The sequence below is a fragment of the Bidens hawaiensis genome, unplaced genomic scaffold, assembly GCF_021521415.1.
Source record: "Bidens hawaiensis isolate Kalapana, Puna unplaced genomic scaffold, B.hawaiensis_p1.1 tig00011186_1, whole genome shotgun sequence".
Classification (NCBI taxonomy): Eukaryota; Viridiplantae; Streptophyta; class Magnoliopsida; order Asterales; family Asteraceae; genus Bidens; species Bidens hawaiensis.
The window spans coordinates 364,073-383,512 of record NW_027491868.1 but is presented as its reverse complement, the minus strand read 5'-3'; the positions used below and the strand labels follow the sequence as shown (position 1 = coordinate 383,512).

The following is a 19,440-nucleotide window of genomic DNA, read 5'->3' as shown; positions in this document are numbered from 1 at the left end:
GCTGGTGAATAACACTGACTCTAAAATCTCTTTTCAATACCTTTGTGATACCAACAATAATACCTTTGTGACTATTCATTAGGCACCCAACTAAATTGGGATCAAATTACCCTAAGTACCATGTACAATTAATTATATACACAATATCATTTCTCTGAACAGTCCCGTAGACCTTCAGAGGCATGTTGATAATATGCATGGCCTCGGGTAAATGCCGAGTCACCATGTATGTTTGGATCCAGACACATGTATACTCATAATCAGAGTGTTCGTTTCTTATTATTGTAACACAAAGTTTTAAGGATTCGTAAATCCTATGCAAACATTCAGACTCATTATAAAAGGTTTGGGGCGTATTCACCTTTTCTGTTTATAATCAATTTCTGTTACTGATTCCTGTTTTCTGTTTCCTTCTTCTTGTTTTGTTACCTCGGACCTATAGTACGAGAATAACCTTTGTATAAATAACTAGATCAACGATCTTGCTTCAGACCTTTAGTCAGTTTTGTATAGCTTTAACCTTGATAAAAACATTTGTTTATTCAAAACATTTGTACCTTTAGTCCCTTTGTTTGTTTATCATTTTCATACTATGTTTCTTCTTCAAGAAGAAACATTAACTTTATATTCTTTCTATATGAATATTATATTTCTTAATAATAAAAAAAAATACTATTTAACTATAACCTTCGCTTAAGAAAAGTTATTTTATTCTAAATCATATTCAAGGTTCGGGCTATACCCTCGACTATGGTCTAAGCCATATATAATAATAAAATAATAACTTAGGCAAAACCCCTTACCTCGCATGGGTATTTGGAGTTAGATGTTCCTAAGTTTATACGGCCAGCAGTTCTACTCTATGCACGTCTATCGAGGCGTTCTTGATCAACTCCTCTTGGCACGCAAATCGAGGCAATGTTCGGTCGCCGGGTCGTGCACGTATTACGAGACGGAATGTCGGGTTTCTTGAGTGGCACGCACTTCGAGGAAATACCGGGTATTTGGCACGGATTACGAGGTAATGATTGTCGGGTCGGTGGCATGAAAAACGGTGTTCGGCACGCAAACCGAGGTAGATAGAGTGTAAATCTAGAGAGAGATCGGGTGCGGGTGTGAGGGAATGAGCCCATGGCCTCCCCTTTTATAGCTGATTTCTGGTCCCATCGCGGTACGCGATGGGCCCTTTTTCAAACCGTCACGTATCGCGACGAGTACGTTTTTTAGATCGTGCCACGTGTCGCCACGTGGCCTGACACGTCTTGCCACGTGTCCTGGTACGCTGCCACGTGTCGCCGGAGTGCGACACGTGTTGCTGACTCGTCACGGCCCATCGCGGTACGCGATGACCTCTCCTTGGACTCATCGCGTAGCCCGATGGGTTCCTGGATATTATTTTCACTTTTGGTCCTTTATCTTTTGAAGCTTGTCACTTCTGGTCTAATTCTCGTTGTCCAAAAATACTAAGGCGGCTCTTAAAGCGGCGATGCGAGCGTGCGAAGTGCAAAATGCGCCATCAAAGCGCCACATTGCGCCCAACGCCCTTCGCCGTCGCCGTCGCCTTCGCCATCGCCATCGTCCTCGTCCTTGCCCGAGCCCGAGCGCGTGCGTGTGCGCGTCGGGTGCTATGCACCCTCCGCTAGGACTACTTAGTGCATGATATTCATAAAAGAATATTATTATGAAAAATCTCTTCCTTATAAAGTGCTTCCATTTCTTTACCACTTTCCATGTGAGATGGATTCCATCTTTCTTATTTATACCTTAGTGAAATGCTTCCACTATCTTACATCTTACAATGTGGGATGGAATTTCTTTCATGTAAGTAAACTTAACTTAGGAAATATTTTTATTTCCTTATTTTTCTTATTTAATATTTTCTCATTACTTATCTTTGAGATTATTTTTGATCCCTCAACTTTCCTAAGTAGTCAAATTTGGATCGAAATTTTGGGGATGTTACAAGATGTACATAAACATGTCTTACAAATTATCCAAAATATTCTTTTGACCTTTAAAGGTGCCCAAGACTATGTGTCAAAATAAAATATTGAAGAAGCTATCGGGTTGTTTAATGTATGTGGCAGTGGTTAGTAATCATCCGGTTGATGAACTCGGTGCTGATGATTTGGTTGTGAGGTGGCTTGATGAGTTCTACTGATCCAAATTTTTAACGGTTTAAAGTTTTTTTTTTTTTTTGACAAAGACGAGTTCTACAACATTGTTCTAAAAACATTAAGCAAAGCTAAAATACAATATAGTTCTCTAGTCCTTTACATGAGTTTATTACACATGACTAGGGACTCAAACCAGCGAATCTCATGCTTGACTCTTAACGAGCCAGAAATTCACACCCATAATTAAGTAGCAGTAGGATATTATGTCATCTCAGTCATCTGCTAACTTGATGAATATTATTATGTTCTGAGATCTTTTTATCCCTCTTTTTCAACAAAGAAAAAGAACCTTTTAATGATGCTCTTAAGTCTTTCAAACTAACATCGAATGTAGTACAATCAGCATTTTAATCATTGCATGTTATCCTTACGAAACGGGAAACTTTTCATGAATCTACTCCACAAATTTCTGCACATCTCTTTGCATAATAATCAAGTTTACAGCTTTAAGAGAGATACAGAAAGTAGTTACTGTTATGTGTGAAGCCACTTTGAGGTTTGTCAAAGATTGTGGCAGAAAGTCAGCAGCAGAGAACAAGCACGTTTGTGACTCCTCTAAACTCAAGCCTCGTTCCATGGTTTACCGCATGTTCCATGGTTCTTGTTTTTTCTCAATCTTTATATAAGACATCTTTGTATTTGTAAATTTTGCACCCATCAACAAGTAATAAAACCTCCTAGTTACCTAGAGTGGACGTAGGTCAGAGCCGAACCGAACCACTATAAATCTTCGTGTTGTTCTTGATTGTGAGTTGAGTGGTGTGTGACTTGTGTTCGTGTGTGTGACCCGTCTGATCCTAACAACTGGCATCAGAGCTCAGGATCGATTGAATCACACGAACCAGGTTAGAGGTGAAGAAGATACTGACCTGTGAAACCGGAACTAGAGTTCCAATCAGATCTGCCACCGCCGCCGACCAGAATCATCACCGCGGCCAGAACCGCCGCCGCCGTCGCGACTGTCTAGGGTTCCGATGAACCTGTCGCCTGCTCCCCTTGCCGAAAATCGTGCGCGCCACCATCGCTTGCTCGTTTTCTTGGGAGATCGAAGGAAGAAAGATATTTAATTCTTTGTCCATATTTTGTGTTGTGTTGTCTGCTCAAGCAAGCAAGAAGAAGAAGAATACGTTTCCTTATCTCAAAAAGCAAAGTCAAGATTCCTTTTTTTTCACCAATTCCACAAGTTTCATACTTTGACAAAAACCACCCATCAACCATTTAACCAAGATTTCATCAAATTCCATCTATCGGCGTTAACACGCGAAAAATATAAATTTCTTGTTTCAGTTGTTGCTTCCACTCGTATAAATTACCACTTAGCAGTACGAACCTGTTTGGTAAGTAATTTGGTAATTTTTTAAAATGGCAGAAGACGGTAAAATCAAGATTGATAAATTTGACGGAACCGATTATGGATTTTGGAAGATGCTTATTGAAGATTTATTATATCAGAAAAGTTTGCGTTTGCCTATGTTGGGCGAACAACCGGATGACATGTACGATGAAGATTGGAAGTTGTTGGATCGACAAGCCTTGGGTGTAGTTAGGCTTTCATTGGCAAAAAGTGTTGCACATAACATTGTCAATGAAACAACTACTTATGGAGTATTTAAGGCTTTATTCAACATGTACGAGAAGCCGTCAGCTTCCAACAAAGTGTTCCTCATCAAACAATTGGTTAACACCAAGATGAAAGAAGGCATGTCAGATACCGCTCACATAAACGAGTTTAACTCGATTATCTCTCGTTTAGCCTCGGTTGCAATAAAGTTTGAAGATGAAGTACAAGCGCTCCTCCTTTTATCATCTTTGCCCGACAGTTGGTCAGGCACAGTCATAGCTGTTAGTAGTGTATCTGGCACTATCAAACTCACTTTCGAGAGTATTCGTGACTTGATTGTAAATGAAGATATCAGGCGGAGAAGCAACAGTGGGACTTCTAATTCTAGTTCTCTATTGCATACAGAAAGTAGATGAAGAAGAAACGAAAGAGGACATAGTCGAGCCAGATCAAAGTCCAGAATAAGGAGTCAGTCAAAGTACAAAAAAGACAGAAAAGACATTGAATGTTGGAATTGCAAAGAAAAATATCACTTTAGAAGCCAATGTACAAACCCAGCTGCAAAGAAAGAAGTAAACAGTGTATCCTCAGAAGAATTAGGTTATGCTTTCATATGTTCTGTTAAAGATTCAGTTGAATCTTGGATTATGGATTCGGGTGCTTCTTTCCATGCTATCTCATGCCCAGATATGGTCAAGAATCTACAAACAGGTAACTTTGGTAAAGTTCGTTTAGCAGATGATCAGACGCTTGATATTACAGGTATTGGAGATGTAGACTTGAAGACCTCATTAGGAACTATATGGACATTAAAAAATGTCAGGGTTATTCCTAATTTGAGGAGAAAGTTGATTTCAGTTGGTAAACTGGATGATGAAGGGTTTAGTGTTCACTTTGGGGGTGGAAAATGGAAAGTGATCAAGGGAAATTTAGTGATTGCTAAAGGAAAGAAGAAAGACACTCTATACATGGCATAAGTTTCTGTTGAAGGTGTTCATGAAATGACCATCGGTCCGAGTCCATCAAATTTATGGCACAACCGACTCGGACACATGAGCGAGAAGGGATTGAAGATGTTGGCTCAGAAAGGAAAGTTTCCAGACTTGAAGAAAGTGGAAACTGAATTTTGTGAACCTTGTGTTCTTGGAAAACAAAAAAGGGTTACTTTTGTGAAGACATGGAGGACACCAAAAGCTCAGAAGTTGAAGCTTGTTCACTCGGATGTATATTCAGTTTCATCTCTAGGAGGCTCGAGATACTATGTTATCTTCATCGATGATTCAACACGCAAGGTATGGGTATATTTTCTTAAACATAAATCTGGCGTATTTGATGCTTTTAAGATATGGAAATATGCTGTTGAAAATGAAACTAATTTGAAGGTAAAGTGCTTAAAGTCGGACAATGGTGGTGAATACATAAGCAAACAGTTCACTGACTATTGTGCCAAGGAAGGGATAAAGACGATCAGGACAGTTCTAGAACTCCTCAGCAAATGGTGTAGCTGAGAGAATGAATAAAACATTGAATGAAAGGGCAAGAAGCATGAGGCTGAATGCTGGGATGCCCAAGACATTCTGGGCAGATGCAGTTAACACTGCAGCTTACTTGATCAACCGGTCACCATGTGTTCCCTTGGGTTTCAAATTGCCAGAAGAAATGTGGCAAGGAAAGGAGGTAAGTCTAAAACACTTACGAGTCTTTGGTTGCAGTGCTTATGATTTGTTAGAAAGTGTTGAAAGAGACAAGCTAGACTCAAAGTCCAAGAAGTGCACATTCATTGGTTATGGGTCAGAAGAAATGGGTTACAGGCTTTGGGATAATTAAGGCAGAAAAGTAATGAGAAGCAAGAATGTCGTCTTCAGTGAAAATGAATTATACAAAGACAAAAACACCAAAAGACAAGAAGTTCAGAAAGAAAGTGTTGAGTTTGAAAATGAAAAAGAAAAGAAGCTTCAGTCGACAATCCAGAAAATGGGAATGAGTCAAGCGACAGTGGGAGCTCAGGGGATTATTATAGTAATGATTCTGAGGAAGAAGAAGTAGAAGAAGTTGCTCCTCAAACTACAGAATCCCCATAAACACCTCTAAATCAACCAAGAAGATCGTATAGAGCCACTAGACCGCCAAACCGGTACTCACCATCAGTCAACTACATTCTTTTGACTGAAAATGGTGAACCTCAGTGTTACTCTGAAGCTATGGGGTTGAAAGATGTAAGGCCCCGAACCCGGTGACCCTACTTTAGCGTCGGATTTACTCATAAACACAGTTCTTCAAATCAGAGTTTATTAAAACTTTTCGCGGAATATAAAACATCAATCATTTGTTACAAAACATTAAATCTTTTCTTTGATACCATAACACAAAACTTTATATTTAAAACATCTTTACTTCTTTCTTCAGATGCCAGCCGTTCAATCCATGCCGTGTGTCATCCTCATGCTAACTCTATAATCAGCTCACCTGCGTGCATACTAAAAGTCAGCTACGCTGAGTGAGTTCTAGTTAATCAGGCAACATACAATCCATTCCCATATATTACTTCCCGTATCCGAAGACACATATTACTACCTTAACCTTGTATAAATATCCATAGGAGGATTGTCACGTAATATCTATTAAAAGAACCATTACCATTACCCTACCATATATAATTTCCATAGGAGGAACACTATACTTTCCATAGAAGGAACACTTTACTATCCATAAAAGGAACACTATACCTTCCATAAAAGGAACACTTTACCTTCCATAAAAGGAACACTATACTTTCCATAGAAGGAACACTATACTTTCCATAAAAGGAACACTATACCTTCCATAAAAGGAACTCTATACTTTATTATTTAATATCCATGTAAGGAGCTAGTCACTTCCCTCGACGATACGTGCAATATTCGAAGATCGTTCACGTACCGGCAAGCAATCATTCATCTATTTCACATTATCCATATAAGGCATACACATAAAATTTATATCCTTTCGTTCATACTTTCTTACTTTCTTTAGTATTATCTTACTTTCATATCTTACGTTATAAAGAGCATTACGCCCTACATTCCTCGAGTATTACTAGGGCTCGGTACCCTCTTCGTAACCACACAACCATACGTTATCATTTCTTTCTTCTATTATCTCTATCATGTTCATACACATAAACATACATAACATACTTACCTTATACATAGCGTTACAACCTGACAGTACGTGCAATATCCGAAGATCGTTCACGTACCATCAAGCAATCATTCATACATTTCACATTATCCACATAAGGCATACACTTATCTCTTAGGATAAGTGTATTAACAAACATATTGAGTATGCACACAGCCCCGAAAACGTAACACATAAATGGGGCTAGAAACTCACCTGAACACGGTTACGTTCACCGTTAATCGTAATCCCTTTCTTCAGTTGTGCACGGCTGACTGTATAACAAGTATACGTATCAATTAACTATCACTTCTCATAATGTATTTCTATCTTTATATGACCCACAACGAACGGGGGTCCGGGGGAAGCGCCCCTGGCAGCGGGGACTAGGGGCGGCAGCCCCTAGCAGGGTCCAAGGGGCAGAGCCCCTGGCTGGGGTCGAGCTGCCAGGTCAGCTTGGAAAAATTTTATTTACATTAACTGTCTTAACACATTTTCCATTAGGTTTTTAATTTATTTTCTAAGCGAACATAACTTTAGGCGAAGTTAAACCTTAGGCGAACTTAGCTTTAGGCGAAGTTAAACCTCAGGCGAACTTGGCTTTAGGCGAAGTTAAACCTCAGGCGAACTTGGCTTTAGGCGAAGTTAAACCTCAGGCGAACTTAGCTTTAGGCGAAGTTAAACCTCAGGCGAACTTGGCTTTAGGCGAAGTTAAACCTCAGGCGAACTTATCATCAGGCGAACTTAGCTTGCAGGCGAAGTTCATCAGGCGAACTTAGCTTGCAGGCGAAGTTCATCGCTTGAAGGCGAAGTTGCCCAGATGAAGGCGAAGTTGCCCAGATGAAGGCGAAGTTGCCCAGATGTCCGCTGTTTCGGTTTCTGATCAACATTTCGGGCGATTTTAACACCCTTGTTAAGGTTCAATACCACCCACTACACTTCCCGACCTTTTTCGGTCGTTTATACACTAAAAGCTCGGATCTTTAAACTTCCAAGATCAAGAATCATACCTTTTGAGCTTGTTTGGATCTCGTTTATCTTGGTATCACCACTAATCTTTCTCTCTTACCCGGACCTCGCTCGATCCTTCCTTCTTTCTCGGCCCGGCCGGCGGCGGTTTTGGGTGCTTGGTGTGTGTGTATGTGTGTGTGGAGTGTGCTTGGATAAAGATAGAATGAAGATATTTTGGGGTTTTGGGGGTATTTATATCCCTGAAATCCCATTCTCATTTAACCCATCTCAATTAATCCAAATCCATAACCAACGTCCATTACCCGACACTAGCCCGACCCATACCAACTCCTACTCTTTTATTTATTTCTTGATAACCCGAGTAAACTTTCCCTCTATTATTAAGTAATATAATTAATATTATCTTGAAATTTCGGGATGTTACAAAAGATTCATTGCAGTGGGAGTTAGCAATGAAAGATGAAATGTAGTCGCTAGAGAAGAACAAGACCTGGTACTTAACAAAGCTTCCTGCTGGGAAGAAGGATCTTCAAAACAAATGGGTTTTTAGGGTCAAGGATGAACATGATGGTACCAAACGGTACAAAGCAAGATTAGTAGTCAAGGGTTTTCAACAGAAAGAGGGAATCGATTTCAATGAGATATTCTCTCCAGTAGTGAAGATGACCACTATTAGACTTGTTCTCAGTATTGTAGCAGTAGAAGGCTTGCATCTTGTAGGTTCCCAGCCGGATCTACACAGGAGTATCTCGTAACACGAGGGTGCGGAATCCCCAGGTAATACGATACGAGCGTAAGATAGATAATACGTTGAACTTATAAATAAACACACGTCACAATACTAATAAACTCGATTGTACTGCAACACTTCAACACGTGATATCAAATAATCACCAACACGTTCGTAAAAAACTTAACCAAGATATGCCGAAGTGGAGGTTTAAATAGACCTTGACAACTTCGCCTAACATACTAGGCGAAGTTGTCATAACTTCGCTTATCTCCAAGTTCTCCTACATCCCAGGAGAACTTATGCAAAACAATATTCAAATCAGAACAAACAATCTAAAACGATTACAGACACATACAAAACACAAGATACTGGACTACTGACATTATGTACCAACAGACTCCCCCTTGGCAGTATCTTCATATCTCTATCTTCATTCTCGTGTCTAGTAATCCCAAAAATCTCGTGTCACCCGTCTTCAAGCATGAACGCCCTATCTTACACATACAGAGACCACCCTCTGGTACTTCTTGGTTTCATCTTTCCACGCAGGAATGTAGAATATCTTCTTGTCGTTAAGTACCTGCAAATCAGCTTGAGACAAATTTACCAAGTGCATGGGATCATACACTCTCAGAATCTCCTGTTCGTCCTCATCTTCCATAACAGCTTCAGCTGTTTGACTATCAACATACCACCACTTGAGACTCTTTAAAACATCCTTGGGCATTATCTTCATCGGCACTTCTTTCAAACACCGAATCGGCTTATATTTCATCACCATCCAAGGTTTGCCATCAGCTCGCATTCCCCTTTCCTTATCTTCAACTAACTTCCCTTTCTGAGGCTTTAACAACTCAAACTTCTTCTCTTTCACACTTTCTTTCCACACGATCTTCCCAATTATTCTAGCCATATTGTCATCACTCCTATTAATCAATCTCAATTTAGCCAAATCCTTCACCTCACACTCAGGCAAGGTATTGAGAGATCTCAACGTCTCTTAAAATACTGAATCCCATCAAAGTGTTTAATCACAAATAACTTTAACTGCTCATCATACAGCCAACAAATAATACATTTCTTTGACTCAGCATACCCCTTGATATTGTAACTCTTTTTGAACATTGTTGGAACCGCTGGCTTCTTTGTCTTAACAAACCACTGAGCATAGCCTTCTTTCCATCTCGGCTGTTCTTCCCACTCAGACTCATCAGACACATCCATATCTTGACTCATATTCACCTTGTCAACATCTGGAGTATCATGTTCTACACTATCATCCACAATCTCACCTTATTCTATCTCACTATCAATCACAATCTGTTCTTCTATCTTTTCAATCTCATCAATAGTTAACACATCATCTGTTAAATCATCATCGTCACCCAACATTTCCTCATCATCAACAACCACGACATTTTCACCACCTGATCCACCTGATGTGCCAGTTGACTCCCCCTGAGATGTGGAAGTCCCAAGAGTTTGTTCAGTTCTTGGCAACTCACCACCTGCACCTTTCGACGCATTGGGATCATCGTCTCTATCTTGTCTCTTCTTGGTTCTCAACTCGTCGCCCTTGCAGCTCGTCTCCCCCTAAGATGCTAAGAACTATTTTAGAGCATCAAATAGTTTACCGTGTTCAACAAGGAGGGACGATTGGATCTGATTTTCTGCTACAAGTCACTGGATAGCTTGAGTCTGGATTAGATTGATTCTTGACTGTTCAGCAACTACCTGTTCAAGAGCCGCTATCCTTTCAGAATCAGACAAAGTAGCATCAAAATCAAAACGCATGTGAGAAATGTCTTGAGCATAAGGTGGAGGAATTCCCAAACTGGCTGGAGTATCAGAAGTAGTCTGAAAAGTAACTGCTGGTGGTATTGAAACAGGCATCCCCACAGTAGCAACCAACGTTGACTTAACAAATCTTGCAACAACCTCCGATGGAGTGACAGTAGGAGGTGGCAAGGAGACTATCTCCGGTGCTGTAAATTGAAACGTGGTCGGAGGAACACCAAAGGATGACGATGTGGTCATCACGGGAACACTTGAGGTAATCGGCACTGTCACAGTCATAGAAGCAGGAACCATAGTCATACCAGATAACGAGGGTGGAGAGAAACGAACCACCCTTGAGCTTTCACCAACTCCTGAACTCTCACCAGCTCTGACCTTCTTTGATCTTCGTACCAACTTGTCTAACTCTTCCTCATAGTCAGATTCACTGTCATCCGAGTCTTTCTTTCTCTTGCCATGTATTCTTTTTTGTCTGACCAGAATCTGTTGTGCTTCAGCAATATCGTCAGTGGAGGAGTCAGAGTCGGTTCTCTCAGCATCCGCTACAGACGTAGCGACCATAGAAACATTCACACCCGATGCCTCAGCTACTGGGGCTCGAACCTCAGCAGCTGGATCAATTTGTTCCATGTCAAAGAACCCTTGCTCTCCAAAGGCGACTTCAAGATCGACCTGTTCTTCCGGAGCTGCAACAGGATCAGCAGGCAGTGCTTGATGTACCACAGGTGGTGGTTGAACCACAGGAGGTGGTTGAGGAACATTAGCCTGTTGCGGTGCCGGGTCACGAAATTCATCTCCTGGAGGACAATATAAGCAGGATTCACCAAATAACCAAATAGTGCAGTGTGCCGCGGACGAAGCTCTGGTTTGCTACGAGCACTTGATGACCTACATTGCGCAAAAATTCTCTTATTCACACTTTCAACATAACGAATAGGACGTCGTTGAGGCAGCGTAGGGGCTACGTGATTCAGAATCATCTGTAGGAATCTCGGGTACATCAAAAATCTTTCCCTGGCGACCGTGCGTCTCTGACGATCAATTTCATAAAACACCATCTGACTAAAGCTGTAGGGCTTGTTGTAAGTCAGGGCTGTCATTGCAGATTGCATCGTTGCCCCCATACCGTCTGTACCAGCTTTACGACCAGACATGCACACTATCATCATGTGCAACAGAAAACGCCACTGATCTAATAAAAATCCCTTTCTCCTTTGAGTGTCACCCAACGGACCCGAATAACCCATACGCAGAAACGCACCATCTCTGAATGGAGCCGGAAAATTTGTTGGATCATCAGTAGTTTCAGCCCCGAACTGTAAAGCGACCCTTATTTGATCTGCCGAGAACTGTACCACCTGATTGTTCACTGTAGCGCGCATAATCGGAGGATCAACTCTAGAGTCATATTCTACCGTTCGCCAAAAGTCTTCAATATTTGGGAGTGAAATAGGGAGAGTAGTCGTGATGGCGTGAAAAATACGTGAGGGAACAAGGAATGATATGATCTCACGATAGTCGTCTATACCACTAGCATCCGGATCCAAAGTGATATACATGTTGTGACCCGGAAAGAACTATCGGTTATTGTCACCACCTTCGTCACCACCAGCACCACCAGCCCCTGCCACAGCAGCCATATCTGCACAACAAACTGTCTAAGTTATAAAATTGACGTAACAGATCATAACTTCGCCTGTTACCATGAGCGAAGTTATAATAACTTTTATGTTTAACTTTGCAGAACCCAACTTCGCATGAGTAAACAGATCAGAACACTTAGATAAGATTTTCATGAGCAGGCGAAGTTAGTCATATGGCGAAGTTGAGTACAACTTCGCCCTAAACTCTAACTTCGCCTGAGAACAAACCAGATCACTTAAATAATATAATCTTGAGCAGGCGAAGTTAAACATATGGCGAAGTTGAGTACAACTTCGCCTTAACCCTAACTTCGCCTGAATCTGAAACGGCGTATTACAGAGATCCGATCATGGTTTTTTTTGAAGTATTTGAGAATGAGAACATGAAAAGATAGTTCTATTGAGATCTAGAAGACTAAATGGGTTACAAACACAGTAGAAACAGATAGTTTATCGATTGTTTAAAGAATTGCACAAAATATGTCACAAATCGGACCACAAAGGCTTCTGATTAACACCATTAATATGAATTACAGGTTAAACCAATCCTACACACCTTTATCACGGACAAGAAACAGATAATACTGAGGTTCGATTCAAGCTTTAAGTTCGCCGAGGTTAGAAGTGTGTGGGTATAAGTTCGCCGAGGGTTTATAGTTTGGAAAGTATTTGACCAAGTTGACCCCTGTTACACCTTTTATAGGTTTGAAAATACATGGGCGAAGTTAAGTTTAACTTCGCCCCTGTGACAACTTCGCACCTAAGTAGCTTACCATTAACTTCGCTTATAGTTAACCTGGTGGTCAACTTCGCCTATGTAGCTTACCAGTAACTTCGCCTATATTAATTTACAAACAGAACCTTATAAAATTGATCAAAATGCAACTGGCTTGTAAAATCCTCCGTTAAAGATTTAAACTTTACGATCAAAGAACCAAGTAACCAAGTTTTAAACCATAAAACAAAATAGGCAATGAAAATTTTAGTAATAAAATAAACGAGGTCAAATTTCAGTCTTGACGAGGACCTGCATGTTTTAGAAAATATCTGAACAGGAATCATACTAATTAAGTGGCTGTTACATAGATCCATGTTCAGCGATATTATGACATAAAGAAACAGGTTGTAAGCAGGTATAAAACTTAGTATGGTTTTCATCGCTTCTGTGATACGGATTAGGTTCAATTAAGCTCAAACTTTAGATGGACATCACTTGAGAGATTGTGACGCCTCCTCTCTATTCTCAAAGCGTATTTGGCTTTCCCCAAGTCACCCCGAGTTGACTTCGACCCGTAGTGTCTGATTAAACAGTAAGCACACATCGATATTTAGAGTCTTCTTCCCGTTCTCTTTCTTGCCATTTTATTGATATTCGAAAACTGAGAATTAAGCTTCAGAAGGCTTAACAACATTTTTTTTAATAAAGACATTAATACAGCTTCAAATTGTAGACAACTGCAAGTCCCGAATCTGGATCACTGAAGGTACTTGACACTATCTTCTCGGGAATCAAAACATTCACGGGCTCGTGTATGACTGGGTAATCACTTTTCTGCCTATCATTCGGAAAGATGTATATGGAGACATGCACAACTCAGAATGATTCTCCACATTAAATCGAGGAGATTTAGTTTGTATCACTTCTACTTTTACGCACCATAGAAAGCTACCATAACATACAATGGCTGTTCTAGAGTCTTTTAGGCCTAATAACTTCACCAGTTAAGCACACAGAATTAGTTTTTCTATCACTTTCCATGGTTGGATCAATTTTCTTTTAAACATTGTATTGAAACTTCTTACGAAGTTATAGACTTGAAAAATTATATCATCTCCCAAAAAAAAATTTAAATTCTATCGCCCTGATCAAGTCAAAGTCTTCAGGTAAACGGCTATCCTGAAGATCCAATGGATCAGCTGGACCGACCACATACTAGTATGTGTCCTTCTAACTAAGTATGAACGACTATTTTTCAGCGAAAGAATAAAAACCCATCATAAACCGCCCCGGTCACTTTCAGTCATCTGGTTAATGGCTATCATCATAATCTACTAGTAGAAGTAAGGACCAAACATATCCGAAGATGTGTCCTTCAAACTTAAGCAACCGACATAATTTTAAGCGATAGTGATGTTTTTTTTTTAAATAAAACGGAAAACAAGGTTACTCGGGATTGATCATCCCATTAAGCTCAACAAGATTTTGAAAACGGGATCGGTCAAACGCTTTAGTAAAAAGATTGGCGAAATTATCCAAAGAATCAACCTTTTCAAGCACAATTAATTTCTTCTCAGCACAATCCCGTATAAAATGATGACGAATGTCAATATGTTTAGTTTTGCTGTGTTTGACAGGATTGTTAGTTACTGAGATTGCAGCAGTGTTATCAATGCAAATAGGAGTTTGAGTGAAATTCAGACCATAATCGCGCAATTGCTGTTGTATCCATAGAACCTGGGAGCAGCAGTTTGATGCTGCCATGTACTCTGCTTCGCAGGTGGAAATGGCTACTGAGGTATGCTTCTTGCACTGCCACGACACCAATCTTCCTCCCATAAACTGACATCCACCGGTTGTTGACTTCCTGTTCTGATTGCAACCTCCATAGTCAGAATCTGTGTAAGCTACCAAATCCAGTTCTCCCCCTTCCGTGTACCACAATCCCAACTTAGGCTTGCCTTTGAGATACCGCAATATTCTCTTCACTCCCTTCATGTGAGATTCCTTCGGGCTTGCCTGAAAACGAGCACAAAGACAAACTGCAAACATAATGTCAGGTCTAGATGCAGTTAGATACATTAAAGAACCTATGATTGCTCGATATTGGGTGGGATCAACGTCTTCATCACTGTCAGAATCAACACCTAGTTTGTGGTTGACGCAAACTGGAGTATCAAATGGGGTGCTATCGACCATCTTGAAGTGTTTGAGCACATCATGGACATATTTTGTTTGATGAATAAACATCCCATCTTTCTTCTGATCTACCTGCAATCCCAAAAAGAAAGTTAATTCGCCCATGGCACTCATTTCAAACCTCTTTTTCATGACTGCTTCAAATTCCTGACACATGGCGACTTTTGATGCAGCAAAATTGATGTCGTCCACATAGACTTGAACGAGTAGAAAATCTCCCCCTTCTCTCTTGACAAACAGCGTGCTATCGATCTTTGTTCTTTTGAACCCATTCTCAAGCAAGTAATCGGACAAGGTTGCGTACCAGGCACGAGGGGCCTGATGTAGCCCATATAAAGCTTTACTCTGTTTGTACACTTGATCAGGAAAATCTGGGTCAGGGAATCCCGGAGGTTGTTTAACATACACCACCTTATCGACTTTACCATTTAGAAAGGCACTTTTCACATCTAACTGGAACACTTTCATCTCTTTGTGTGCAGCAAATGCCAAAAATAGTCGAATTGCCTCCAATCTTGCCACATGAGCAAACACTTCGTTGTAATCGATTCCTTCTTGCTGATTAAACCCTTTTACTACCAGTCTTGCCTTGTTCCGTATGATTATCCCTTTCTCATCTTTCTTACATTTAAAAACCCACTTTGTACCGATAGCATTTACATTATGTGGTTTTTCAACTAATTTCCATACTTCCATCTTCTCAAACTGTGCTAATTCTTCTTGCATGGCTTCAACCCACGAGCTATCCTTTAGAGCCATTTGATAATTCTTTGGTTCAATCTGGCTGATGAAGCAGGTGTACAAGCATTCATTTATGATACCCGTGTCTTTAATGCTTGCGTAAACACATGTGTGTTCATCCAAACTTCTTCTTGTTTGAACACCGTCAGACAGATTACCTATCACATTCTCCAAAGGGTGATTTTTGTGAATTCCAGTAGTCTGAACCGGACCGACTTTCAGATTGTTTTCTAAATTTGAAGAGAGTTCATCAGTGTGATTGATGTTGAGTGTGAAATGGATTGTAGAATTCTTCTTCAGTAGAGGCAGCAGGAGTATCAACGACACTTGACGAGGTAGGTTGACTTTCATCGTATTGCGGACGTTGCACAATATTTTCCTCCTCGTCATACAGAATCTGTGAAGCAATTTTCTCATCAACTTCTGCAAAATCCAAGTAAGGCATATTAAAAGATTTGAATAGTTTATCATAGTCGAAAGCTTCAGCGGGTCCCATGCTAGGCCTTGGTGATTTGTAACTTGTAATGTCAGTGTTACATACCACCTCAACCTTGTTGTTCGATAAATTAAAGACTCTTCTGTTGGGAGTCCCAACAACATACCCGACTAAAATACCTTCGTCGGCTTTCTCACCAAATTTTGAGTTTTTCTTTAATATCGAACATGGGGACCCGAAAGGTTCGAGACCATTCAAGTTTGGCTTTCTACCATGCATAAGTTCATAACAAGTTTTATTTAATCTTTTAACAGTTAAAACACGATTAAGGATATAACAGGCTGTGGCAACAGCTTCAGCCCAGAACACCACGGAAAGTTTAGCATCTGCCAGCATGGTTCTGGCTCCTTTGATTAGCGTTCTATTCTTCCTCTCAGCTACTCCATTTTGTTGCGGAGTATACGGGGCGCTGTACTGATGTTTTATCCCTTTCTGTAAGCAGAACATCTCCATCTGATAGTTCTTGAACTCTGTACCATTATCACTCCTGATGTACTTAACCTTTCTCCCTAACAATATTTTCAACCTTGGTAATCAAGTTAATTACCAACTGAACTGTCTCATCTTTTGCCTTCAGAAAGTATACCCAAGAGTATCGAGAGTAATCATCAGTTACAACCAAGCAGTATGACGTTCCACCTAGACGCTTTACATTCACGGGGCCAAAGAGATCCATGTGTAGTAGGTCTAGGGTACTGACAATTGAGTTAACCTTCTTGGAGTGATGAGGTTTTTTGTGTTGCTTCCCTTTCTTGCACGACAAGCATTGATCTTCAAAGTTAAAATTCTTCAAGGGAACTCCAAGTACCAGCCCATTCTTGACAATGTAATTCATTTTGCGAAGATGTATATGTCCAATTCTTCGATGCCATAACTCTGACTCAAACTCAGTTGCCTTTGACAGAAGACATGACTCTTCTGTAGTCATCTCAGTTGACCGCATATCCATTACATACGTGTTCTTTTCTCTTGGAGCTTTTCTACACGAAGACCTAGAAGAAGAAATCTACATGGCACAACCAGAAGGTTTCCAGGTTAAAGGTAAGGAAAACTTGGTGTGTAAATTGAAGAAGAGTTTGTATGGTTTGAAACAAGCGCCCAGACAAGGGTATTTGAAGTTATAACTTCATGGGAAGAGTTGGTTACAAGAGATGTGACAATGACCATTTTTGTTACATAAAGAAGTTTAAGGGTTCTTATATCATTCTACTACTCTATGTAGATGATATGTTGATTGCAGGTTCGAACATGACAGAAATCAAGAAGTTAAAGAAGCAAATGTCTGAAGAGTTCGAAATGAAAGACTTAGGAGTTGCAAACCAAATACTCGGGATGAGTATTTTCAGAAACAAAGAAGATGGTTCTTTGACACTCTCTCAAGAGAAGTACATTGAGAAAATGTTAGAGAAATTCAGCCTTATAGATGCCAAGATTAGAAGCACGCCATTGGGAAGTCACTTTAAGCTTTCCAAAGATCAGTCACCAAAATCAGAAGAAGACAAAGCAGAAATGGCTAAAGTTCCGTATCCATCTGCAGTTGGTAGCCTTATGTATGCAATGGTATGCACGAGACCAGATATTGCTCATGTAGTGGGAGTTGTAAGTCGGTTTATGTCTAATCCGGGTAGAGAACATTGGGAAGCAGTTAAGTGGTTGCTAAGATATTTGTAGGGGACTTCAAAAGTGGCATTGCATTTTAAGGGGAAATATGTTATTCTGAAAGGCTTTGCAGATGCAGACCTTGGTGGTTGCAAAGAATCATTCAAAAGCACTACCGGGTATGTCTTTACAGTGGGAGGCACTGCGGTAAGTTGGATGTCTAAACTACAGAAAAGTGTTGCCCTTTCAACCACTGAAGCAGAGTATATGGCAGTTGCTGAAGCAAGTAAAGAGCTTATATGGTTGAAGATTTTTCTGAAATAACTTGTCAAAGAACAAGATGATTGTGCACTATTCTGTGATAATCAAAGTGCAATTCATCTTGCAAAGAATCATGTCTTCCATTCGAAGACGAAACACATACAACTGAGATATCACTTCATCAGAGACAAAGTTAGTGATGGTACTTTGAAGTTAAAGAAGATCAAAGGAACTGAAAATCCAGCTGATATGTTGACTAAGTTTGTCCCCTTAGAGAAGTTGAAGCTTTGCATAGCTTCAACTGGCCTTCAGGATAATTGAAGAGAAGGTCGGGTAACTAGGAAGGTACTAAGATCAAAAGGTTCTTACAGAAATACAGATGCACAGTTGAAGTACAGGTGAAGATTGTTCCGTGGCTTCAAGTGGAAGATTGTTATGTGTGAAGCCACTTTGAGGTTTGCCAAAGATTGTGGCAGAAAGTCGGCAGCAGAGAACAAACACGTTTGTGACTCATCTAAATTCAAGCCTCGTTCCATGGTTTACGGCATGTTCCATGGTTCTTGTTTTTTCTCAATCTTTATATAAGACATCTTTGTATTTGTAAAATTTGCACCCATCAACAAGTAATAAAACCTCCTAGTTACCGAGAGTGAACGTAGGTCAGAGTCGGACCGAACCACTATAAATCTTCATGTTGTTCTTGATTGTGAGTTGAGTGGTGTGTGACTTGTGTTCGTGTGTGTGTGACCCGTCTGATCCTAACAGTTACACACTGATTTTAGAACTGATTTATATAAAAAAAACACGGTTGCTTTTACCTCAATTATGGGAGGTGAAGTTGTCGGGTAATAACGTCCAACAGGCTGCCCATCTTTACCGACCAAAAACTTGGCAAAGTTCCATTGAATATCGTCCCCAAAGATCCCTCGTTTTCCTAACTTCAAGAACTTATATACCGGTGCAGCATTTTCGCCATTCACTTCAATCTATCAAGAATTTGGAATTTATATTAATATACATATTGATTTATGTAAGTATATTAACTCAAATGTTAATCACTAAATACCTTGTCAAAAACAGGGAACTCGGATTTGAATCGAGTGCAAACAAACTCTAGAATCTGCTCGTTACTCCCAGGCTCCTCATCCCCAAATTGATTACATGGGAATGCCAAGATTTTCAAACCTACATCATGCATCAAATTCTTCAAAGACATATGCTTATAAGTTATAACAAGACATAAACAAGTTGTCATAAAAAACGAAACCTTGATCTTTGTATTTTTCATAGAGTTGATTCAACTCGGTGTAATTTGAATTGGTCAATCCGCTGCCACAAAGATTCACCAATTTATAAACAAGATTCCATGATCATTTAATAGTAC

At 40.1% G+C, this 19,440-nt stretch overlaps 1 protein-coding gene across 1 annotated transcript in view; it reads right to left on the bottom strand.

Annotated features, from left to right (window-relative positions):
* The window catches only part of LOC143537390 (putative glutathione peroxidase 8), a 46,621-nt gene that overhangs the window by 27,070 nt on the left and 111 nt on the right, over positions 1–19,440 (bottom strand). Inside the window, exons 2-4 of the mRNA XM_077031174.1 lie at positions 19,324–19,385; positions 19,123–19,241; positions 18,875–19,042 (exon numbers count right to left, since the gene is read on the bottom strand). Coding sequence (XP_076887289.1) covers positions 18,875–19,042; positions 19,123–19,241; positions 19,324–19,385 — 349 coding nt within the window. The remainder of the gene's footprint in view (positions 1–18,874; positions 19,043–19,122; positions 19,242–19,323; positions 19,386–19,440) is intronic.